Genomic DNA, 26,695 nt, shown 5'->3' on the forward strand with positions numbered 1-26,695 from the left:
AAATAAATGAATAGAACATTCAATCATCTTACCGATATTCTGAGTTCTAAGATTTAGCAAGTGAAGAGTTTGTTAGCAAAAACCGATAAGTCCATATTTGCGAAATGGAGATATATGTTATTGCTGTCCACTTCCGAAAGTGAAATGAATAATCTGACAATTATTTTAGCATCGTGTGCAGAACCGAATGTTACGTAAGGGCAGACATCAGACATTAACTTGGCCATAAAACGCAGCTGAATGTTACTGAATGTTACATTTCGAACTGTATATTATAAGAGCAAATATCTGACATTTTAGCATCATGAATATGGAGCAGAATGTTACTGCTATTCACTTCCAAACGTAAAATCAATCATCTGACGTTTATTTTGGCATCTTCCGGAGCCGAATGTTATTGCTATTTACTTTCGAAAGGATATTAAAAGAAAATATCCGATATTTATCTAATCATCGTACGGAGTTGAATATTATGGTTATTCATTTCCGAACGTCATAGGAATTATTCGACATTAATTTTTGCATCTTCCGAAGCAGAATGTTATTGCTATTTACTTTCGAACGTAAAAAACAAACATCTGGCATTTATTTTATCATCGTACGGAGTTGAATACTATTGTTATTCATTTCCGAACGTCAAAGCAAACATCAAACATTAATTTTACCATCGAACGCAGGTAAATGTTACTGTTATTCATTTCAAAATGTAAAAGCAAACGTCCGACAGTTATTTCAGCCTCGTATGGAGCAGAATATTACTGTTATTCACTTCCCAACGTATAGCAATCATCTGACATTTATTTTAGCATCTTCCGGAGTCGAATGTTATTGGTATTTACTTTCGAAAGTAAAAGCGCATCCGATATGTTTTATTAAATCATCATACGGAGTTGAATATTATTTTATTCATTTCCGAACGTCAAAGGGATCATTCGACATTTTTTTTTTATCATCTTCCGGAGCTGTATGTTACTGCTATCTACTTTCGAACGTAAAAGCAAACATCCGGCATTCATTTTATCATCGTACGGGGTTGAATATTACTACTATTCTTTTCCGAACGTCAAAGCAAACATTCGACGTTTATTTCAGCATCGTCTGGAACCGAATGTTATCCTTATTCATTTTCCGAACGCAAAATCAAGTCTGACATTAATTTTAGCACCGTACGGAGCTGCATGAATATTGACCGTTATTCATTTCCAAAGGTATAAGCAAACATCCGACATCTATTTTAGTATCATACGGAGTCGCATATTACCGTTGTTCATTTCCAAAATTAAAAGCAAGCATCTGACATTTATTTCAGCATCTTACGGAGCCGATAGTTACCGCTGTTCATTTCCAAAAGTAAAGGCAAACATCCGACTTTTTTTTGGTGGCCGATTTTCCCGCAAAGAAAATATATCTTACTACAAAATCGGGATATTCCTCAACCTATTTCTGATGCAAACATATCTAAGTTTTGAAAGGAAGCTGTAACTGCCTACCTGTCATCACATACGACGCCTTATCGACTTTATTTTCTTGACGTTAACAGACATTAATTATGTTCTACCAGCATTCGAAAGACACGAGATTTTCGCGCTGTTCAACAAACCCGCCGATCGGCGACCGCGAAGCATGGCTCCACAAAATTGGTGACACCGATAGTGAATCCTATTCCCATCATCTTTAGAAATTTACGCACACGTCGATGCACCAAGACAAAAGGTAATTAGGACACCAGAGTCTGCCCCTCTGCTGGAAATCGCCTATAGTTCCTATTGTTTGAATTTGTATGGAGCAAGCACAAAGGGAAGGATTACAGTAACAAAAGGTCTTGCTCATTATCGTCTACTATCAATCAACGGCAAAACTACGACTTTTTTACAACCTTTTCAGTACCAACCTACAGCAAAACTGTATGCTTTTTCAACACGTAAGTACCACGGTTAGTGCTGGTAGTGATGAATCAGTCTCTTCTCATTTGTGTCTGGAATACAAATGAATGCTCAAGTAATCTTATCCGTATTCTCAATAGCTCCGAATCTGCTCGATTTGGATGCATGCACACTGGCTTCGGTGAGTCTTCTTATGATATCCTGCATCAAAAAGGTAAAGGAACTCTGAAGATATGCACAGAGTGAAGGAATTAATGAATTCTACTCATTTGCATGCAGCTCACGACTGCCACCAACTGGCTCCAGCAACAACGGATAACCAATAGAATCGGCAACAGGGCATGAATTTAGAGAAAAGAGGAGTACAGTAGAAATAAAATCGCGACACCAACACAAGCCACTAACTGATATCACTACATTTTCATAAAAAGTCTAATACATTGATTCACAGCAGAGTCGATTGTGCTTTAAAAGACAGAAATGTAAAGTTCCTTTTTCTTTCACTCAAGTCTTGTCTTGTGGCTGGGAATTGAATAATGTAAAACCAGAAATTTGGGCATGCATTTAAATTTCTCAAGAGCCAATTCAAGATTCGCAAAATGAAATGCACACGAAACCTGTTTGCTACATTATAACACGATGGAAGAAAGTAGCAATTTGTGAAAATTTCATGCCGCGAATATTTCATGCTTTGCAGTATGATACAATTGTTTAAGACACTCTAAGAGTCATCTATAGACAATAGTTACCTTCACTCAACATAAACTTAAAGATTAGCTTGAAATTTCAATCTTCAGTGATAAGCTCATAGTTTAACCTGATGTACACACACTCCGAAGTTTAATAGCAATCTTGAATATTAGTCAATGATCGAAACCAGAAGACATCTTTATAATATTGTTTATGATCTATCCTCAAGAAGCGGGGAAGCGGGGGGGGGGGGGGGGGGGGTTAGCAGGGATGGATTCAGGAATTCCGTAAAGGGGAGGCGCCTTTACAAAATTAAAAGGGGGGCACATGCCCCCCCCCCCATTTTTGTCTCTTTATTTCTTTTGTTTTAGCCGGTGTGCCCCCCCCTTTGGATCTGCCACTGGTTTAGTTTAGATTTGTGTTGACACAATAATCAACAAACTCAAAAGTTATCATGACCTCTCTATGAACTTTATTCCCCCCTCACCATTCAGGTCAATCTCTAGTGCTTGTTGCTCGATACCGTATCATTGCACTAAACAAGCTTAATTGCTGATGTGCTGTGTTTACAATGTACGTTCATTGTATCTTTTCCAGTTCTGTGGTTGAATCATCGAGCAGGACTCTGGCTTGAAAATTCGATCTTTAAGATTAAGTGTCTTGTGGACGCGCGTCATACTTTAAAACTTCAAGTCAATCACCAAAGTACAAAACTACGACGATTACAGACATTGTGTGAAAATAATAATGTCTGTCAAATATGTTTTTCAGAAGTCTCATACCATGGAATATACATTGTACATGGAATTTCTCAGCCTGCATCAGTATTGTATACGACATAAATTTAGTGACTCTTATATTTCACAAATCAACATCTCCCAACAGAGTCGCGAGTGGTTAAATTCGTGATTGCGGTGTGCAGTAGGTTCCTACAATTACTGAATGGACAATTTTATGTTTGCATGTTTACACTTAGACTGTTTTGAAACAAAAAGACACTGAACTTGTACATTTGCAGTCATTAATGAGGGCTTGCATCGTGGGTTACATTAGAAGTAGGCAAAGTGTTGCTATCTCGATTGATACAAATGTGTATCATGCAAATTTGTACTCATTTTTTTCTCCACACTGAAGAAATTGAAGCATACGTCTCGTTCTCCCAGTATTGGTCGAGGTTTCTGTAGGGCTGTGTCGACAGCGATATGTGTAATAACAGGCAAGTATGAACATCAGGGCATTGTTGTATACGTAAATTAGATGGCTGCAGATTCTTAGAGTGCACAGAGCTAATCACATGATTCAATTCGGCCTTGACGATGAATCCAGAGAACACCTCGGCATATTTTCACCCCGGCAGCATACTCTCCTGGCGAGTGGATTCAACCGAATTACAGAAAATTGCATTTTGAACAGGCACCCCATGCACACAACACTTCAGGCCCACTGTGGTTAACTTTCAACGTGAAGGGTACATTGCAAAGATGAAGATGGTCTCTGTCAATGTGAGAAGAGTATTGGGGAAAAAAAAAAGATAACCAAACCTCAACGAAATCATAGTATACTGAAAGACATAGTATGCAGATAATCAAATGTCTTATTACCTGCATCTTGCGTCTATGGCACAGGATATGAAGAAGAAAAGAAAAAAACAATCACGCAAGGATGGTGATGATGATGTAGGAAGCAAATGAGATGGCGTGCCTCACAGTAGTGTCCTCCTCCTGGAATCGCCTTGCTTCGCCCCACAGCGCGTAAGATGTGCACCGATGATGGAACGCTTGCCAAAAAGGTAAAGAGTACACACACGAAAAAAACACACAGACTCGCGCGCACACACGAATCCTCCACTGCAGTGATGCGGTCGTGTGTTTTCCCCCTCTTCTTCTCCTTGTAGACCAGCTCGACTCCAACGCAACGGGGTAAATTACCACATCGGCAGAGAGATGTACAAACTGTAATGTCAGTGCATCGCAGGTGAAACGAAAAACCCAGTCCTGTGCTCCAAGCTGCCACGGATCACACACTCTACCCAAAGATTAAAAATGCTGGCTGCTTCTGACTTCACATCTACTCCTGATTATGATTATTTCACCACAATTTCACAGCGGCGGCCCGCATCGTAGCAGCAGGGAAGAAGAGGGAGGTATTGGATAAGGGGGGCAGGAATAAAGAGAAAAAAAAGCTGAAGCGGAAATAGCGCAACCCATAAGACAGTCGAACAGAAAAAAAGGGAAACGTGGGAACACTGGAATGTACACTCGGCAGCTGAGCTAAGCCAAATGCTTGCGCTGCTACGCATTGGCCGTCCACAAGCTGTGGAGTACATCCCACATACCGATCAGTGAGGAATGAATGGAAGAGAGAGAGAGAGAGATGGAGTAGAATGAAAGAGAAACATATACACACATCTATCGGGTAGAGAGAGAGGGGGGAGGGAGATACAGACATTTGTGTGACACACACACAACACACACAAAACTGACACACAAACCAAACAAAACTGACACACAAAATACACACAAACACAAGGGCACACACCTTGAAAGAGAGGGGAGAAGGGAGGGGGAGGGGACTGAGGGGAGGGAGAGAGAGAGAGAAGGGGAGAAGAGAAAGAAAGAAAGAATATTAAAGTGAGTAGATGAAATGGAGAAAGGAGAGAGAACTGTGGAATGGAAGGATGACAGAATAAGAGTGTGACATATTAAATAAGGCAGTAAGATATAACAATTGTGAGATTGGGAAAAGAGGAGTATGTTTGACATTATGAGAAGAGGGTATTGATACACACATCCAATATATTCATACTTACGCACAAATATGAATATATGTATTCTGAAATATATTTGAATTTAAAAAAAAATCATCATTTGAATGCAGCCTTTTCTTTTCTTTCTATCTCTCCTTCTATGCATGTGCTTAAATAATGCACACACATCATATATATGTATATAATATATATAATATATAGTACATAATATATATAATATATAATATATACATATATATATATAAAACATATATACATATTTCACTATTGATATACAAGTTTTAAACAGCAGGAAGTAAGTAGCATTTTAGAAACTGAGAAAGGGATAAAGAGTGAGAAGGAGGTAGGATAGAAAGGAATGAAAAAAAAAACATGATTGACAAGTAATATTAAAAGGCATCTTAATGTGTATTTTACACAGATAAAAGAAGTGTGCTAGAAGAGAGAAAAATACCACTGATAAAAAAAGGAGAAAGACAGACAAGAAATTTGAAAATTAAGTATGTGGGTGAGTTGTGTGTTGTCAGAAAAGCATATAAAAGACAAAAACAAATCAGTCTCTATATTTCTCCCTCTGTCAAGGCACAAAGCGCTGCATGCATCAACTACTTTTTATGTCAATATTGGCACAATCTGTGCATGCATGGTTGCAGAAGAAACACACATCAATGTAATTATAGTAGACCTCCTTTTTTCCCCTTCTTCTTTTTCCCAACTGGCCACAGAGAGAGAGAGAGATACACACACACACACACACACACACACACAACACACACACACACACACACACACACACACACACACACACACACACACACACACACACACACACACACTTAAAAGCTAATACACACAACACCCCAAGCAGGGGCAACACACACACACTTTAGTGAACACACAGCCACATTTTTTGAGAGGCATAAATGCCCCGCACACTAAAAGCGTAGGGCTATAAATAATGCACGACGTTGCCATCGAACAGAAAGACGGCTTGGAGGCACAAACGGCACAAGTCAAGGCCCGGGACTTGATAGAATTGTTGATTGGTTGGCCAGAAACAATCTAACAAGATGCCAGTATCCCGTATTTCAGTCGCCATGCCGGGGATCTGTAATACATTACATAACTTTCGGCTGGTCTACATAAATGCTCTCACAGTTAGAACATGGACCTACTAAACATGGACCCTCATCACTCATTAATTAATTCATGCACCTGTTTCTGTTAAAAAGTGGCACACAAGCATTTTAAACATGCTTTCCTGCATTGATCTTATCATCACCACCAACAGCCAGCCTGGATAAAAACAAGACAGCGCTTTGAGAAATCTAGGAAGTACATGTGTTGACAGAAATTCTCTTAAGTCAAGAAAATGCATGTGCAGTTGTAGTGTACATTAGGAAATTATCACTCAAGTAATTTCATTTGCGAAATGCGCATACTTTACAAGAGAATGCAATTACTTTGGCAGGTTGGTAGTGATTTGTAATCTATTTTTTCCCCATTTTTCACACACTGTTCCAGAATAAACATGGACAGTAACCATAGACGACATGTACAATGTATGTCCCATCATTACGGCATGTTGCATGCTTGTCCACAAGTGTCCACTTCAGTAATTTTCAGTTTTGTGACGGGAAAGCTATCATGTTTTCGGGTTTGCTGCTCCCTTTCATCGGTGCTTATTCAAAGGCAGTTGAGTCTGAAAAGGCACCTCAGCAAAATAAGACCGCGATGAGGGAAATGTTCTTTTGTCAGTGACCATGCACGATTACACAATCGTCATTATCCAAGCACTTGAATGTACTCATTAAGATGCACATAATCAGGTGGCAGCTGTGACGATGGGATCAAAGAAAGACATTCGTTACTAGTCCATGTGTGTAGTAGGTCCATGGTTAGAAGGTGTAACACAGGTAAGAATTGACTATTACATAATGTATAATGACCAATAGACCCAGTAATATCAACAGAATCTAATCTGTTAAACAGATGCTACAACATCAGAAGAAAAAGAAGCATTACCACTCTGAAATGAGTCATAGCACATCGGGGATCACTGACAAATAACATTTTTAGCTTGCATTCTGTTATTCTCTGATGATATCACTGCAAATAGGCGTTTTCACATCAGCCCGATAAAAATCCAAGTTCGAGATATTTTTCGCGACTGCGAATTAGCGCGCTATTTCATTTCTTATTCACATCAGCCCGAAGAGAATTAGCCCAATTTTTTTTCGAGCTAATTTGACAGCTGAGCATGTGCAAACAGCATCAGTAATGTGTGTGCCCTCTCGAAAATTCCTCATGATTTGTGTGCAGTTTGCCTCGATCGATCGGGTCACACACGCTAGGCATGATGGGATGCATCACGCTAATTTCTCGAGTCGTTTTCATATTATCAAAAAGCGCACTACTATCCCGCTATTTCAGAAATTTCCCAAGTTGGACTCTAGAAATTTTCTCGATCAGAGCGATACAATTAGCGTGCTAATTTGTGTTCACATTATCAAATAGCGCGCTATTTCGCTATCGGGATAATTTCTCCAGTCAGAAAATAGCGCGCTATTTCGAAACATCGGGCTGATGTGAAAACGCCTAATGTGTGTCGACGCCCATCCTGCTGCATTATGCAAGCATTTGCCGTGAGGTACGTACACACTATGCACTTAGCTCATGAAGCTCCCACCTAACAAGAAAGCCCTACACACTGGAAGAATCTTTGAGATCTTGGAGTGATGCAATTCAAACACCCATCTAAACAATGATACCCAACTAACATTGCCATAGCAACCAGCTACTGCCCATCTGTACTTCCTTAATAGTTGAAGCTGATTCCTCACTTAAGAATTTGGAATCTCTATTGAATTGGCACATGGTTCAACCACTAGTATACAAATAGCGAATGGTCACGAGTGTGACGGTACAAGACTTTGCACGAGGTGAAGATGAGGTGCTCTATTCAATGCGTTTGCCTCGTTGAATAGAGCGCCTCATCTTTCACCTCGTGCAAAATCTTGTTCCATTGCATGAGTAAAGACCATACACTATTTATTTTTACAGCACCTCAAACGTCAACAGATGTGGTCCACACAGATTCTTGAATTTAGCACAGATATGGCAGCCATTTTCCGTGATAGACGAATGAGTAGCCGCACAGTCACGTACGTACATACGCGAAGCCGATCAGTTGAATTTGTTTGCAAAAATGAGTGACAAAAGTATGCGCTTGTAAGCGCGCTTGTAATTGTTGAGTGCGCATGGCAAGTGTTTGTTTATTGTGACATTAGAGCCATGCGATGGAACAAAAACTTGGGGATCGATTGTGAGTTTAACACGGGAGTCAATGGAAATGGGTGATGTCAGCCATGCGCTATCCACTTTTGCTAAAAAAAAATTGCACGGCTGACAGCAACAGCATGCGACGGAACTTTTAACTAAATGTCACGTGATGGGCAATCGACCAATCGGATAGTTACATTCTAATTAGGTGTTATATAATACCCAAAGTCAATGGGTTGATATCACACCTGACATCAGGGAGTTTTCAGATGACGCAATGAGCAGGAAAAAACCAACCTGGAATGTCTGTGTCCTTTGTTCCATTGTACCTTACAAGCGATTTTGCAAATATGCTACACGACAGCTCAGCCAAGCTGCAACTTTCCCAGGTGCAAATGTGCGTGTGATGTCATAACAGTATAGTCATTGGAACTGATTGACCAATGTGCCCTTCACAAACGTAAACAAGCACAAATTATTCAGTATTTCACTAGTAGCCATGATAAAAAAAAAGCATGGACATGCATACTCGGCAAGGATTTGAACCCATGACCTCCTTATTGCTACATAGGTGTCATTTTTCACCATGCAGACAAAGCACCCACCCAATGGCCCGTGACAGTTCTTATCCCTCATACCAGCAGGTACTGCCTATTTATTCTAATTGATGAATGTCAATCAGTCGCAATTAAGAAAAAACAATGCAAGAATTCACTAATTTGAATAAACAGTATGGCTCATATGTTGTATGTATTGAAAGTTGAAGACAAAGAAAAAGAAGGTGACTATACTGTGCTACAAAGAGAAGTAAAGATTCAAGTTTTATGCATCAAAGGAGATTCGCTTCCATCGCACACCGCAAATTCAAATATCCTATGGAAATGTCATAATGGAAACTTTCTCAGTGTAGATTATTAATCCCTGCTGATCAGATAGGGTAAAGAGCATCTATGCCATATCATTAAAAGCAATTTTCAGATTAAAACAACAATAATATTTTAACTTATGACAAGAAATGGCCATCGTAGGATTAGCAAGACAGTGCTAGGCAAAGGATGCTATGGAAGTTCCACAATGTTTTTTCTTAAAACGAAATAATGTGTTTTCCGATTTGTCACAAGTTGCAGTTCTTTTTCTTGTGGGTGGTCCTCTCAATTGTCTTTGAACATTACCTTCTCATAGAATGAAAATGCACTCACATCAATCAAACATTTAACTTTGCACAGTGACTTGTGCCCCCCCCCCCCATATGCCCATCCCCAAAATCAACAGCAGTTCTATTGCTTAGAAATCGGCGAGCGTGTGCCGTGAATGTCGATGGTGACTGTGACTGAAGAATACGGAGGGAGGCTGAAGACTGGGGAAGTTGACATAGCTGTGATCCACTTGATCAAACATAAACTTTGCACAACGCTTCCTTCATGAATGAAGAAAAAAGAAGAAGAAGGAGAAGGAGAAGAAGAAAAAAAGATCCAACGCAGAATCGTGCCAAGCGGCAGCACTCTCCACTGCACCGATAGAAATGTCAGTCGCATAATTTTGTCTTCGCGGATGTGCGCTTGACTGTGAAAATGATATAACGTTGCAGAGTCACTCCCAAGACAGATTGGAGCTTAATCTGCAGGCAACAACACTTCCGAAATGTGGTTTGCCAATTCATTACACAGCTGCCTGAATGATATATTGTCACAGTGTGATGGAGTGATTAAATACATTTCAAACAAGCATTAAAAGCTTCTTCACTGCAAAACAAGACTCCCTACTCCTCTTAAATACAAACATTTTCACTTCTGTGGATAAAGGGGTATTGTACTAATATAACCTTGGACCCTCTATAGATGTGTTTTGCTTACCAAGGGGCACAGCTCAATGGCCAGTGAAGTTTGCCATTTGGTTTGACAGAATTCATCGTGTGAACATGCTCTATGCTGTCACTGATAGAGATACATGTACATGCAAGCAAGGCACTAAATTAATCCGTTGAGGACAGAGTTATTTTGCTACAACATGAATTTCACAGATAGACACCTGCCCGAGTATATTCGGGACTCGTCCTTAACAGGTTAAAGGTCTATTTCTTGCGCATGTCCTAACACAGCATCTATAGAAACAAAAAGTAAATGCAATGCATCTTTTGAAGATTTGTAAAGGTTTAAAATCCTTGTTTTTGTATTTTTCTTTTTTTTTTCATCAGCAGTAGAATTCCACACACACAAAAAAGCCATGTTGTACAACTCAAGGTCAGTAGGAATCAGATAAGTATTGCTTGTGGCAGCACGAAGCAGGATTGTATCCGAGTAATCCTACAATTCTTTAGATTCCTATACTACAGTATACCTGTCAACATTCGATATTGACTTCAGACTAATGAGTTATTATATGTTAAATTAAATTGTTCTCTCTCTTACTCTAGCCAAATCAATTACCTCAAGCCCTACCATTTGACCTGCTACGATGCACTTCTTAAGTGATGCCTTTCTTGTGGCATGTTGCTTTGTTAATCATTCACACCTCCGAATTGCTACCAAAAATTAAAAAGACACACACAAATAAAAGAAAAGAAATAAAGATGAAAAAGAATTGGTCCTAACTATTTAGGGCATGGATTTCATGAAACTATATTCATCCCTTTGGTATCTTTGGAGGGATGAAAAATAAAGCACAAAAACTAAAGAGAGGACCTTAGTTATGTTTATATTGGATTGTGACGTATCAAGCTTTGAGCTGTATGTGAATGTTACCTTGAGTTATGTTGCGCGAAATTGTATTGCGTTATGTTGCATTGTTGCCAAGATGCAACAACAATCTAAAATAACATAAGCTTAGTTTGAATGAAAAGAGAAGAGAGTTCAAGTGAGAACCAGCTAGGTGACAATACCGTAGTAACTCGTCTGAAATATATCTGGATTTAGCTGCAATTAAACGACTGCATCCATCTAAGAAACTGTGTGCATGTGCAGTGTGTGTAGCGTGACCTCTCATCATTGGTTTACAATAGTTAGAGAAGCCATGAAACAGACAAAAAGTCAAGGACAAAGTGAGTCAAATCAACCAAGAAGAAAGTATGCCATGACCATCAGACTGAAAAACCAAGAAAATCAATTCATGTGACATCCTGTGGTTTTTTTTTTTCTTTAGAGAGAGCAACAGCATTTCATGATAGAATGGTCACTTTGCATTACAGTCATGAGGTGCTATACGTGGTACCTCTTAACTTTCTTTTTTTTTTGTATCTTACAGTCAAACAATGAAGCCACTGTGGTTCAGTGGATAATGCCACAAGCTCGCAATCGTGAGGTCGGTGGTTCAAGTCCTCTAGCATTGGCGATTGTGCCTCGAGGCTAGGCACTTTATCCTCATTGCAGAATCTTTCAGGGGATCTAAAGCAATGAATCCCGTGACAACATTTCAGTGCTTCCTTATAGTGGCCATGCAAAATATGTCTAAACAAACAAACAAACAAACAAACAAACAAACAAACAAACAAACAAACAAACAAAAAACAAAAAGCCTGGACAAGTACAATATGTATCCAGCACATGCTGTATATTGCTAAACAAATTTTGAATAGAGGAAAACATAAATCACTACAACAACAGCAAGAATATGTATATCTTCAAACCTGTGATTGGCTCTCCATTAACAACAACTTGCTGGTATGGTATGTTAAGATGATCATATAGAACATAAATGGAGGCCAATCTAATTACCGTAAAAGTGGATATATTTTCGAGTGAGGAATCTTTCATGTTCGGGCGAGTAAAATGAATTTTGCAAGTTCTTTATTAAGTAAAGTCAACACAGTACATAGTGATTCATATAACAGGCAACAATTTTTGCGTGCTTTTATTTTTGCACTAAGTTTCTGGTTGCATGAAGATTTCCACACCACTAAAAAAAAAATGTCCACTTTCCAATAACCTATTGAAGAGAAGTCCTGAGTATACCCGGGCAGGTGTCTATGGGGAAAAATGTGTTATAGCAAAATCAGCCTGTCCTTAACAAGTTAACAATTCCAAAGAAGTTATGTCTGTTTAATATCGCTATGATTTTTGAGAAACATTTTGTGAAAATGACAAGTGGTGAGAGCAAACTAAAACGAGCACATATACTGTTAAGGTAGACATCATAATGTCATGTTAAGTGTATTTAATAATTTCAGATGCAAAAAGACTTGTGTGCATTCTCTCGGGTTACCCAACCTCTGATACCTTCAAATTAACCCATTCCCTACATGAACCTGGCGGCCTGTGTATTTAATCTATGGGGATTTCAGAATTTGCCATGGAATGGGTTAATGTGGATATACTGTAGGGACTGAGAAGGTCTTGTAAAGGAGAAAGGTGCACCATTTAACATTCAAGGGAGACAAGTGTGATATGCTGACTTGCTTGAAAAGTTCTTTGCGTACATTTGCTCAACGACAAAAAGGAAAGTAACATTACGAGGAATGCTTTGCAACCTGTTTTCTCTGCCAAGCATCAGGAATGCACATTATATACTCTATTTATTTGCTTGTTTGTTTTGTGTCCCTTTTTTTCCCCTCCTCTTCCGTTCATGGGAAATGAATGGATGAGGTCGCCTTGGTGATTAGTTATGAGGTGCAGGGAGCAACAACAACCTGGGAAAACATCAGGAGCGCGAGGAGACGGCCGCTTGACGTCAGTTATGCGTCAAATTGCGGGCAGGTATTAAACATTTACCTGGGTTGGACTATGGAGAAAATTGACAGCCCGCAGCAATAAACTGGGCAATTCAATTCATCCATTGTTGATACTAATATATTTGTCTGGCTTTGACAAGACGCTCACATACTGTGCTCTCAAGATGATCTCTGAATTCCTCCTTTATTTCTCTCCTTTTTATTGCGAGTTTATCCTATCTCATTCTCTATCTCTGTACTACGCTTTTGATTTTAATCTGCGTATATTCCTCATACATTCTGCAAAAGGTTGGTATTATTCAGCTTCTGTAATGGATAAGCATGTAGTGTAGCTTTTACATGGAGGATGGCAATAAAAATGAAAGTAAGTCTAGTCAAAGGCTCTTTTTGTTGGGTGTGTGTGTGTGTCTCAATTTTGTTTCAATTTTGAAACAATATTTTCCCACTGTGCTATGCCCTTTTTCGAAAACATAACTCCTGTAGGGATATCAAGTGTTTGACTGTGCATCACAAAATGAACAAAAAGTCGCACCCCTTGAGTTTACATGAGAACTAAAAAAAGGTGGAACAGGTTAATGAAGTCCAATTTGAGTTTCCAGTATTTTCTGAAAGAGATTTTCTTCTTCTCCATTTAGAATATGTAAGTTTGGGGTCATAAAATGAATGGGAAAGTCTGTTTTTAGCAGTTTTTCAACGACCCTTTGTTTGTTAGAGTAGTGTGATCAAGTATGTCATAGAGGCCCCTTTTCATTTCTTGACAATCCTTTGCACATTCTTCACTTTCAACTCTAATAACTTTTGAAAAGATAATGCTATGTAACTGCTTTGAAAGTTGGCATCAGTTATGGACAGAATGTGTGAATAGAGCACGCTTAATTTCAGCTTAATTTGATTATTTCTTCAGTGTTTTACATTGTAGCTCCAGTAGGTTATATCCTGTTTTTTGTCCCATTCATCGCATAGTCAGCACGGCTTGGTAAAGACTAAGCTCTTGAATAGACCCTTTCAGAGCCTCTTTTCTCAGTTCAACACTTTCCAGAGTATGTGCTTCCTTTCTAAAATTTTGATCTGAATTGAGTTATACATCATTTTAAAGCTTAGAGTCTGCTTTTTCAGAATCTGCCCTTCACTAAAAATCCATATATGGCGACGTTTTGTTGGTTTCATGATGCAGGGTCACATATTACACCTCTAAAAATGCAATATCTGTTCAATTTTCATATGAAACGAAGAACTTCTCCTCTGCCCTTACTGAATCAAACTCATTATAATTCTTGAGCAAATATTGGTTTTCTTGAAAATGCCAGTCACCTATCATTTCCAAAGACACTTTCAAAAATCGCATAAAGACATATAACTTTGAGAAGACGAAAAATGTTTGATAATAATGCACAATTTGAGCACAGAGACAGTAAAATGAGTTTACCCCATTTGTAATCATTCATGAATGTTTTCTCAAGTTGATGTTGTTGTTGTTGTTGTTGTTTTCTCCTGATACAGATACGTATATTGAGTAGATCGATCAGGAATGGCTTTGTACAAAATGGTGCCACAACCGAACACATCTGGCTTGCTGATCCACGAAAGACCCAATTTGTGAATCTGGGTGACCTGAATTTTTTTGTCTTAAAAGTAGAACAAATGCCTAAGCATGTTTCTTAAAATAGTCATACACTTAACAAGAAAAAAAAATAGTGGTAAAGACATCACTGAAGAAATTACACATCTCACCCGACAGAGCTTGGAAATCATTTGGACAGATGCATTAGTCCATTTGCTCTTTTGTGCTACGAATCTGAATCACGGCTAAAACAAAAAAACAAAAAAAACCCCAAGAGTTTAAAGAGCTTTCTTCAGAACAGACAAGAGTTTTCTTCTTTTTCCCCCCTCATCATAATGATTTAAACTTATAAATACCAAGTCTCTTTCAATCTTGTCCCTATTTCATATCATGCTATCTTTTTTATCGTCAAAATACAGACAAAGTATAACATCGATGCATCTTTATTCTCTTTATATCAAATGGATATTCAGCTCCAAGTTTTGCAATCTCTTTCCGAACGTCTTCCTTCCATCCCTCCCTTTTCTCTCCCCACCCTCTCTTTATCCATCTTCTACATCTCTTTTCTCTTTTTCCCTATCTCTTTTTTACTTTTTTGTCTATCCCTCTCCGTTCCCTTTTCCCTTCCTTTTTCCTTCTCTATTTCATTCTCTTTCTTTCTCTCTCTTTCTGTCCATCAATATAATCCAATTTTCATGCAACATCTGTATACCGACATGAAAAAGATATCCAGAGGTCTGTAGGGAGACATTGTATGCTAATAATTACTTTTATTTTGGAGATACACGACCATAGGGAGACAAATTATGTCTCCTTAACATTTCAACTATATCATATTCAATTCAATCGCATGCTTTATTGCTAACATTGTTTATCTACACAATGCCACCCGATATCTGGATCCAGAGTTATAAATCTTTGTGTGTGTGTGTCAAAACAAAATGCCAGTAATTCTTGGTGTCACAACTTAATTGTTAATTTGAGAGCATTCTTCACCAGCTAGATATCAGTACATTAGCCAATTAATGCAAAAAGTCACTGGCTACCTTGGAAGAGTCAACTTCCCATGACAGAAGCATTGCTTGCCAAGTTATTTGTTTCCAAACAAATATCCCAGTTTCCGTGTCTCATCAATGATGCTGAACTATTCCTCTCCCTCTATTTAACTCGTTGAGGCTGAGCTGATTCTCCTATAACACACATTTTCCCATATACTGTAAACGTGGAAATTTTCGCGGTACATTAATTTTCGCGGATTTCGCGCTACGTTCGGCTAGCGCGAATTCAAAAACGCGCGAATATATCTTCACAATTTTCTATGCACATTTTGAACGGGATGAATTGCGTGCGCTTCATCGATGATACTGCTACGAAGTACAATGTACAGGCATGTTTACGCTGTGCGAAGAGACGATAGATTGCTGTGTACTGTAGCATGCATGTGTGCACCGCACGCACCGATGCTACATTCCCCCGTGACTCGACTACGGTACTACAGCCACAGCTGTACTACGTATTTGAGTGCTTGTACTCGCAGTCGAGCCGCTCGCTACGTCACTTGTCGTACGCTGGGCATAGCAAGCTATGTAGCAGAGGCTTTGGATGAAAGCAGTGAATGTGTACTACAGTAAAGTAACCTGCTGCGGAGCGCGAATTTAAGAACCCGCGAATACGTTTTCGAGCCGCTCAGCGCGAAAAATTAATCGCGCGAAAATATTGACGTTTACAGTAGACACCTGCCCAAGTATACTCAGGGCCGGTTTTCAATGGGTTAATGTCAAATCATGTGGCTCTTTCCTTTAAATACCTAACAGGCCGAGATTAATTACTGTACAATCATCAGTGCTAGAGCAACCACTTTTGCTGAGCACTATGAACACCACTCAGTCACTCAAATTAATGACTCTTGAGTCAGATTGTTCTTATTGCAACTAATTGACAAATTACCCTTCATCGACATTAGTGTGACTATATAATCGGGCGGAAGCTCTGAAGTCTAGTAGATACGCATGGGTGTACATGCAAGGGGGGGGGGGGGGTTGGAGGGTCGTACGACCCCCCCCCAAAAAAAAAAAATTCAAAAGGTCCACTTTTTGTAAAAGACATTTTTGTTTTTCGAGGGCTTTTTACCCTATATACAACAGGAAAAAAAGTCACTTTTGTATGCACCATATGGCCCCACTTTAAGATATAAAATTCAAGAACTCCCTACCATGGGAGGGGGACACCCCCCTCCCACACCCTCCCCCCGCTCGGTCGCTCCGCTCCCTCACAAAGGTAAAGGTCCAAAAATTGTGATTACGACCCCCCCCCCCCCCAGAAAAATTCCTGGATACACCCCTGATATGACACCTGTCAAGCAATCAGGAGTTTGTTGGTCTAACCTGAGTATGTATGCCTATGATTTTTATCACAGCTACAACTAAAACACTGAATAATACCCTTCCTTGTTGATTCTATGGCACCTTTTTAAAAGTTCGTTTGTTTGTTTGTTTGTTGTTGTTTTTTGGGGGGGACAATCAAACAACGGGAATGTTACCTTTCACATTTACTGACAAGTGTATTTGTGTACCTTGCCACACTCCTTTGCATAGGTCTTTTTTTATTTCAGCCTCTTCATCTTCTTCTCTGCTCTGGTGGAAGGGAGATTTCAATTTTCACATGGATGCTTGTGAGACGAGCAAGACGACCAGGAATTCACATGACGACATGAACAGAAAAAAAAATCATGGATGGAGCTTGCCAGCAGAGAGAGAGAGAGAAAAAAAAAAGAAAGCAAGAAAGCAGACGACGCAAGGTAACATTGATTAAGCCAAACAATGGGGTAATGTGAAAGAAAGGAAGCCTCGCCTTTACCTGCATGCATACCAGAGGGAAATGTCAAGGTGTTTAAAACATTTTGAGGCAAGAAATAACAAAATACACCCATCATTTATCAATTCCTGATTTTTGTGCTGCTGTTGAGTAGGGGGAGGGGGGGCTCTCTGTCATCTCAGCATATCCAACACAGCATTTGACTCATCGTGACAAATTAACATTCGGGTGGGGGAACGAAACAAAAAAAAAAAAAAATCATCATTCAAAATTACAAAGTGAAGGGATGAATATAATAGATGACAATGTATACACCAAGCAGACATCATTTATACTCTTCATTTATGTGTGTGTGTGTGTGTGTGTGTGTGTGTGTGTGTGTGTGTGTGTGTGTGTGTGTGTGTGTGTGTGTGTGCGTGTGTGTGTGTGGGTGTGTGTGTGGGTGTTGGGGTGTGGGTGTCAGAGTGGGGGTGGGTTGTGGGTGTGTGTGTGTATGTGTGTGTGTGTATGTGTGTGTGTTCAGCTGTCCATTCACTTTTGTCTGTGCATTTGAGGTTTCACAAGACACGACAATATCTGATTCAGGATCAAGCTGCAACATCTGCCCGGAACATCAATTTCTTTCTCTTGCAAACACAAGGCAACATTGAAACAAGATGATTAGTATTCGAGAATGAAACAACAAGAATACAATGTACAACATAAACAAAATGTACAACATCAAAATGGATGATCCTCCAGAGCTTCAGAATTGCTTTTAAATACAGATGCTAACATCCATCATAAACTGACTTTTAATAGCAAGCACTTCTCACACCAGGGCCCCCTTTCATAAAGCTGTTCGTAAAGTTACAAACAACTTACGAGCGACTGGTGGTAAGTTCTGATGTGCTATATTTATCAGAATTTCCATAATTCAGCACAAGAACTGATCACCAGTCGCTCGTAAGTTGTTCGTAACTTTACGAACAGCTTTATGAAACACCCCCCTGTTATTGGCCAATCCATTGAGTATATCATGTAGTGACATGCAATGGAAGAAAATTAAATCCTATCAATGTCTTCTGTCATTGATAACATGTGGCATGCTCAACAGACAGGTCTCTCTGTTTGTTTGTTTGTCTGTCTGTCTGTCTCTACCTCTATGTTATTCCATCTGTGCATATCTGTGCATATGTATGTATGTTTGTATGTATGTATGAGGTACAATGTTTATGTACACTGTACATGTAAGTTTTTATGTATGCATAAGAAGGCAAATATACATATATTTATATATTTTACATACACAAATATTATTGTCATTTATTTACTTTTATTTTTATTTACTTTTCCAATATACATCAAAAAAACATACACTGCTTTGATATATTTTCTCTTATGGGTCTTCTGTCACTTTAAACAGTACTACAGGTTAGGATTCTATCAGTTTGAACTGGAATAAGAGTTTACATTTTGTACTTTCACTTCATCCTTAGAATTCACTCAGAATATCTCGTCATAAAAGGTGACCGCAGACACACAAAATGGATGGAGTGTTTCCTCATGCCACTTGCAGGTATAAAGACATCGGCTCAGAGTAAATGGGAAATATGATAACCAGTCAAGCTCAGGATCTGTGCATCTCCGCTCTACGCGGCCTCGATTGTGAGGTAGAAGCTTTAACATGAACGCATCTGAGGATCTTCTCTTCTTAATGCCTGCCTGGTAACGCAAGCTAGATGTGAGTGAAAATGAAGATTAGAGGTACATACGGGCGTGCGCCATTTCTTTCTTCATCCCCCCGCTCCTTCTGCAGAACCTCTCGCATTTAAAATTGACTTTCAGGGGCTTTCAGTGCATCCATTTATTTATCAAATTTCATCGTTACATTTTTGCTGATGTTTACATAATTTGTGGTTCCATGGCAACAGAAACGGTGCGGTGCAATCTAAGGATTCTTTTTTTCCTTCTTTTTTATCAAATGAGGCAAAAAAAAAAAATCTGTTGAGCAAATACCACATAACTGTGTAGAACCTGACAGCTCCCAATACTATTACATGTATATGCTGGTAGCTTTCTTGATATTCAGTACCCATAATGTGGGGATATTTCTTCTACTCGAAAAAACAAAAAACAGAAAGAGGATGACAATTTAATGTTAGCAGAAATTCATCGTGCGACAAAATCATATTCAAGGCAAAAGATATTCAAGAATATACTAGAAAGTTCCAGAAAACTTGCAGGAGACAGACATATCTACACAATCTGAGTTAAATCGAATCTGTACAAAAGTGACATGGCAAGTATGTAGGCCTTTCAGCATAACTTGAAAGATTTCACAATGGATATATTTTTCTATCTATTGTGTAATTTAATTTCACAGCAATAGTCCCACATTCGTATGGTCCCGTCCATGTATGAGGTCTTGCTCTGTCGCACTTCCAAGCAAACGAGTATTCTAAGAATTATGGAGATCTAGGGGATACATGTATTTAACAGAGGAAGAAACACAATATACTGTTCTGACTTCAGGACATTGCATTTACAGACAAATCTAATATCAACCCGTTGAGGACGAGTCCGGAGAATACTCGCGCAGGTGTCTATATGGGAAATGCGTGTCATAGCAAAATCAGTCTGTCCTCAACAGGTTTAAAAGAAAAGCTTTATTTGATTAGATTCAGCTAATGAGAGCTGTCAACACAGAATACTCAATGGTGTTAATATTCCCAATCTCTTTTCGTCTTGCTATCGCCTTGCTTCCCCCCCCCCCCCTCGCCTTCCCTTCTCAGGCCCGTCCCTTGGGTAATATGTCAAGACACGTGGAGAATTCAAAACTCTACAGAATCACAATCTGGGTACATTGAGGTCCATCAAAGGAAAACCCATACAGTTTGCTGCCCTAATGCACCTCAGCAACATCTACATGAAGAAGAGAGAAAAAGAGAAAGACAGACATACATATACAGACAGATAGACAGACAGACAGATAGAGAGAAGAAGGGAGAGGTAGAGAGATAGAAAGAGAAAGAGGAGAAAAAAACAGAGAACAGGAGGAAGAGGAAATGAAAACCACTTGCATCGCGTGCAGACAACGACAAATTACGCGGGGGGGACAAATTCTCGTCAAAATCGCATCTTTTACGCACCGCACTTGTCAGGCCTGACCTTTCGTGTGTGTGCAGGATGCGAGTTGATTGTATTACATTTCCCGCAAACAAGACGCAACACGCCGGTCAGTCCCAGCACAAGTTGCGTTCTCTTACCCCGGGCGCGTGTCCCGGTGTCTCTTCCATTCGATCTCTGGGTGCAACAAAAGCCCATATTATTACCAGTGTTTCTCGGCTCCCTCAACATATATCCCTCCGACCAAGTGAATTATATAAACTTGTCCGGCTACTTTTTGCTCGGGCAGTGTAGGATTCATTTCAACATGGACATATTCAAGTTGGGATCGATCGAAGGAATACATGGGAAGACTGCATGGCCAGTTTTTTAGCGTGTTTTTAGTGAGGCTCATTTTAATAATATTCATCCCCAGGACAGGAGAGAGAGAAAAAAGGCAAAACTCTCTCTCTCAGATCCATGAAAAATGATGCTGAAGTTAATCCAGGAGATGATGAGAACAGTGATTTAGTTGTTGTTTTTTCTACATAATTTGTACTAAATCAATGATTGTGTTTTGCTTTATTTAGTTTTGCTGGTCTCTTTTTTCAGGAGGAGGGATAGCCATTGCAAACCTATGATACTTAAATTCAGCATTAATGATGGAAAGGATCAAAATGAGAGAAGTAATCCTCTGTAGGGTAAAGCCAGCCTCAGATACAAATACAACATGCATACCAGTTAAAGTTGAATTTGTTTGTAATGTGCACGTTGTCTGAAATATTTTATTTCATTTAAATCACTAAGACATACCTAACAAGATCTATGAAATATTGACCTGTTATGAAGAAAAAAAACCAGCAAAAATTAATGTTTCATGGATGAAATTAGTTTAATAGAAAATGTTCTTGATCATGAGATGGTAGAAAGATATAATCTCAAACACATGAAAAAATATAATTATAATCAAAATTATATTTGACAGTGAATGAATCCAGTTTATAACTATACAATGCTTATAATTTTCCCTATCAGTATACATGCACTGATGGTTTGTGTGTTTGTTTTGTTGTTGTTTTGTTGTTGTTTTGTTGTTTTTTGTTTGTTTGTTTGTTTGTTTTTGTTATTGTTTTGTTTGTTTGTTTGTGTTTTTTTTTTTGGGGGGGGGGGTCATTGAATTCTATCAGTAAATATGTTTATTGTTAGGTGTGCTGTGATTTTTGGTGCCATGCTTACACCTCCTTTAATGTACATAAATTGCCAGTGTATATCATTAATCGTAATGCTTTGGTATTGAAGGAATTGAATGTTACCTTGAAATTGAAATACTCTGAACAATGAAAGTATAGGAAGGTAGCAGACAGAATATCTCCAAATGAAATGGGGGACAAAAGACTATCATCCTATAGGAATATCACAATTCAATTCAATTCAATTCAATCATAGTTTCAATTCAATCACATGGGCAGCAATACAAAAAAAACAAGAATAACAGAACATTGTACATAAATACCAAGAAGGTATCAGTTAGGTTCATACAACATTCCAAATCTTAAAGATTAGCTCAAAGTTTGAAGCTTCAAAGATTCAAACCTCATGTGAACCTACACTGATGATTAATGAAGGGGTGATAGATGTGGGATGATGAACAAGTTATAAAACAATTTTTACTTTTGAACCCTTTTTTATTGTAGCACTGTAGGTGGAAGATGAGACAATATGACCACCACCAACAACAATGACAAAGGAAGCACAAGACTTATAAAGTGTTTTGTGTAATTCACTAAATACAAATCCTGGCCACCAACAGATGAAAAAAAAAACAACCGAGGAAATTAATTGAAAAGTTGATGCAAGACAGAAGAAAAGTGAGCAGACAACAAATTTATGTGAAGTAATTACAGCCTAGTAATGCTCTCAGGATTTCTTCTGCACACGATTCTCCCTGCTTAAAGGACAAGTTCATCGATATGTTGAATTTTCTCTACATTTTCTTTACATCGTTCTACGCATGTGACATCATACACTGGACGTAGTCTTCTCACCTAGCAGTGACTGCACAGAAACTTTATAAGTTCACAAACTTTGAATGAGATGTCTACTTCACCTCAAACTTTCACTGATGTGTTCTACTAATATTGCTGCATTCACTCAACCCACATGTATATATGACGGTGGACTTGTCCTTTAATTCTCGCTGCCTCTCCTTCTCTCGTTATCTCTCCCCTCCTACTTTCTCCCTCCACCTCATTTGGGGGATGTTTGCAGTGTAATGAGAGAAATCGTTCTTCCTTTCTCTTGATGAGAGTACAGAGAGAGTACACAAGATAAAGGAGCCAATGGTTTGCGGGATGAGTAAGATGAGCTCTTGTTACAGGACGTGGGAGGGGGGGAAGGGGATGCGGAGGAGGTAAAAACACAAACAGACAGACGATATGCCCTAGATACGGGGACAGCAATTTGGTATACTTCACATCGGGACTCACTCACTGGTCAAGATTGGTCAAGGCCTTCATTCAGATTGTAATCTTTTTATCCATTGCAAGTACAAGTATGTACGACAATTCAAAGTTGCTCTGTCCATTTCACTTTGAAACTGCTGAATGCTATTTGAAGCAGTATTTGGAAAGAGCCTGGGTAAAATGTTCACTGCCTAGCAAGAAGGACAAGATGTTACCGATATTCAACTTGCGATTACATCCATACTCAAGCAGCGATCACATCTGTCCACTTCAAGTATTCAAATGTCTCATATCGAAAAATATAAACCACTTGGCGAGAAAGGACAAAACATTGTGTTCCTGAGTCACTGCAATTTTGCATTTCTGTATGGTCATTGCAAATTTGGCTAGTGCGCTTAAGTATGTAAAGCAACAAGTATAACAATGTGATTCCACAACGGTGAGTGTTATACTGTTGGGGGAAATTTCCACCAAAGTCACTGTTGGTACAACTTGTCCCTCCACTTCAAAGCCACAGCGCTGCTCATCTGGGAAGTACAAAAGCCATTGATGAAATCTGATGGCTAGGACTAGTTGGAAAGTGCAAAAATGGATTGATCATGAATTTATAAACTTCAGTTATAAGGGTACCTTTGTCATATCTACGCTAAGTTGAATGTTCTGAAGAGGAATTTACTCTAATAACGAAATATTTCAATTATTCTTTAAAAAATGACATCCAATTATGTTATGAATAAACTTCTACAGCACTGTTGCTCTAAGCACATAATCTTGTTTTAGTGCTACCTCTATTTCCTTCATAAAAAACAAACAAACACACACACAGGATATGGACACACAGCCATACACGGACACACAGCACAATTCTTGAATCTCTGAAACCAAGGAAAATGGAAGTGGGGCACTGCGTGTTGTCACAACATAAACAATCTTACAAACAACAGCAACATCAGCAACCCAACAATCAAGGAAGCCATGCATGCCAGGACAATTTTCTGAAAATGACATGACATTATTCCCTTACTCTTCCACTTTAACGTCACATATAACATGACTCATAAAAGTACTTGGTTGCGGAGATATGGATGATTTTATTGGTGCATGTAGAGTGGTTTAAGAAATCGGTGTGTTGAGAAAACCGCCTTCAAAGTTTTCCTTCTGACGCTATTATGATCAAGGGGAAGCAAGACAGTTTTCACCGTTTGACAATAGAAGGTACGCTCCCAGCAACCTCCGCGATGTTCATTCAAGCTTAGCGCCAGTGGTCTATGCACGACCAATCAGTAACCAGGATGCCACGCACTGACCAATGAGATCACTCCCTCATTGCTAGGGCGGAGTCTAGCTGCGGCACTAAATCCAAATTTTCGGACACGTTTCTGTTCCGTTGAAAGTTGGAAAATCACGGCCCAGAAAAATGCTATTATTTTGCCTTTCGTTTGATCATTTAGCTTCGAAATTTCGGCAGATGATGGAAGATACATTAGACTACAAAATTATGTCGAACAGAAATCTGAATGTTTTGACGGATTTTGATGATCTGATGTCAAACTTGATTTTCTCTGTTTACCCGACAGTGACTTTAGGATCCTTTTGTTGTTGCCGGTCACACTTGTGAAATTGCCTGATGAACACAGAAAGAAAGATTGAAACTGTCATTCAGTGTACTAGATCTTTGCTGCAAGCCCGTCAATTCTGTCTTGGGGTTCTCAGTTCAAAGAGGCCACTCCCACATGCCTCAGCTCCACCTACTACAAGTACACCTCAGGACATTTATAACTCCACCACAGGCTCAAATGACTAGGTCTTCCAATTTTCATGTCGAAATTCCAAAATATGTCAGTGTTAATGAATTGGGTACAAAACATACGCTCCTGCGACAACTGCTCTCATGTTATTTTCTCCAAAGACTTACATACAGTGTAGGGTTAGGGTTTGGGTTCAATAATTTGGTGTGAGGATTAGGATAAGGGTTAGGGTTATGTTTGTGGGTAAAATTTATGTTTGGCTTAACATGAAGATATTTCATGGGAGCAATTGTCGTAGGAGCAAATGTCATGGAACCCTAAAATTGCCCCCCTCCCCCCCCCCAAAAAAAAAAGAGAAGAAAAGAATCACTCCTCATCGAGTACATAAGTCAGGAAAGCTTGATGATGCTTACATGTTTCTGGCTTTCTTCTGCGTCTCTGTCAACGAGTTGGGCGAGAAGACGTCCTCGAAGGCACTCTCCTGCTGATTGGCTACAGGTTGCCCCGGCAACAGGGAGGATGACTGGGCGGGCGACCCCGCCTCATCCTCCTCCTTGACCGAGGCAAAGATGTTGGAATTTGAGTTCGTCGACTTTGCTGTCGTCTGCTGCTGCCGAATCCGCATCAGCTGGTCGTCGCCGACCGAGAATGTCCTTCGTGCTTTCTGGAGCCAGGATGGAAAGAGAGAAATAGGAAAAACAAATTACAGGGAGAATGATAAAAATAAACATCATAAATTCAAACTGACTGATGAGTTTTGTCTGGAGGTCATAATCTAAAAATAAGACAAAAATATAAAAGATTAGCTTGCTGTCCATAGAGTGCAAAAGCAATTTCCTATTCCTTTATGCTGATGAACAATTGTGCCAGTGCTTTGCTCTTATATTTGCACTACTCAATGCAAATGCAACGACATATTTTCATCTCTTTTTTTTTATGCACAACTTCTAGAACCAGAGCAGCAAAGTCTCCAAAAGAGTCCATTGGCACTTCCCAATACACCAATCTTATAATATGTCTACTGATGACTTGCAGCTTCTGTAAAGCTAAAACATACTTTTATTTCTAATTCTTTATGTGCCATGGAGGAAACCCCCAGTGTGCCACATTATTCTGAGACAACAATGCAGTCGTACTTTGAGAAAACATTCTGATTTTCAAATCTATGTAACTTTTACTGATTACTGTTAAGCTGCACATGTAGTAAGCAAAGTTGTAGAAAAATTTTTTTAGTTTTACTCTGATGTATTATTGTATGTCAAATCGATGATTTTTTTTTTTCAAATGCCCAGTAGCTACATTACTGCAAAGGAATGACTTCTGCATGTGAAACAGTGACAGAAACTTAAAATTTATACTCAAATCCAGAAGGGAACACCGATTGCTAGTCAATCACCACATAAAATCCAAGCTACATGCGACAAGAATGGAATCGCGAGAAACGCTTTCATTGTACTGTGGCATTAGGTGATTTATCGATCGGTTTGGGCGGGTTTGTGCGTTTGAGCAGAATATGCCAAGTTGGTACGCCGTCGACTGAGTCGAGCAGGCGAATGTGGCACATAAAGAGTTAAGTGATTTCTATTCCAGTTTTGTAATAGATGACATAAGTCCTTTTATATCCTGGTATCTGTAAACTAGTACCCCATATGAAAGCAATCAAAAATATGAAGATATTATGTGAAAAGTTTTGAGGGGCCAGAGTAAACTAAAAATCATCTGCACAGACGTATGACGA

General features: G+C 39.1%; 1 protein-coding gene across 1 annotated transcript in view; it reads right to left on the reverse strand.

Moving 5' to 3' along the window:
- Nucleotides 1-26,695, reverse strand: part of LOC139738656 (uncharacterized) — a 293,793-nt gene that overhangs the window by 97,851 nt on the left and 169,247 nt on the right. Inside the window, exon 4 of the mRNA XM_071649270.1 lies at nt 25,371-25,621. Within this exon, the coding sequence (XP_071505371.1) occupies nt 25,371-25,621 (251 nt within the window). The remainder of the gene's footprint in view (nt 1-25,370; nt 25,622-26,695) is intronic.

The sequence above is a fragment of the Diadema antillarum genome, unplaced genomic scaffold, assembly GCF_040938485.1.
Source record: "Diadema antillarum isolate AM-2024a unplaced genomic scaffold, OU_Dant_1.0 seq00000763_RagTag, whole genome shotgun sequence".
NCBI lineage: Eukaryota > Metazoa > Echinodermata > Echinoidea > Diadematoida > Diadematidae > Diadema > Diadema antillarum.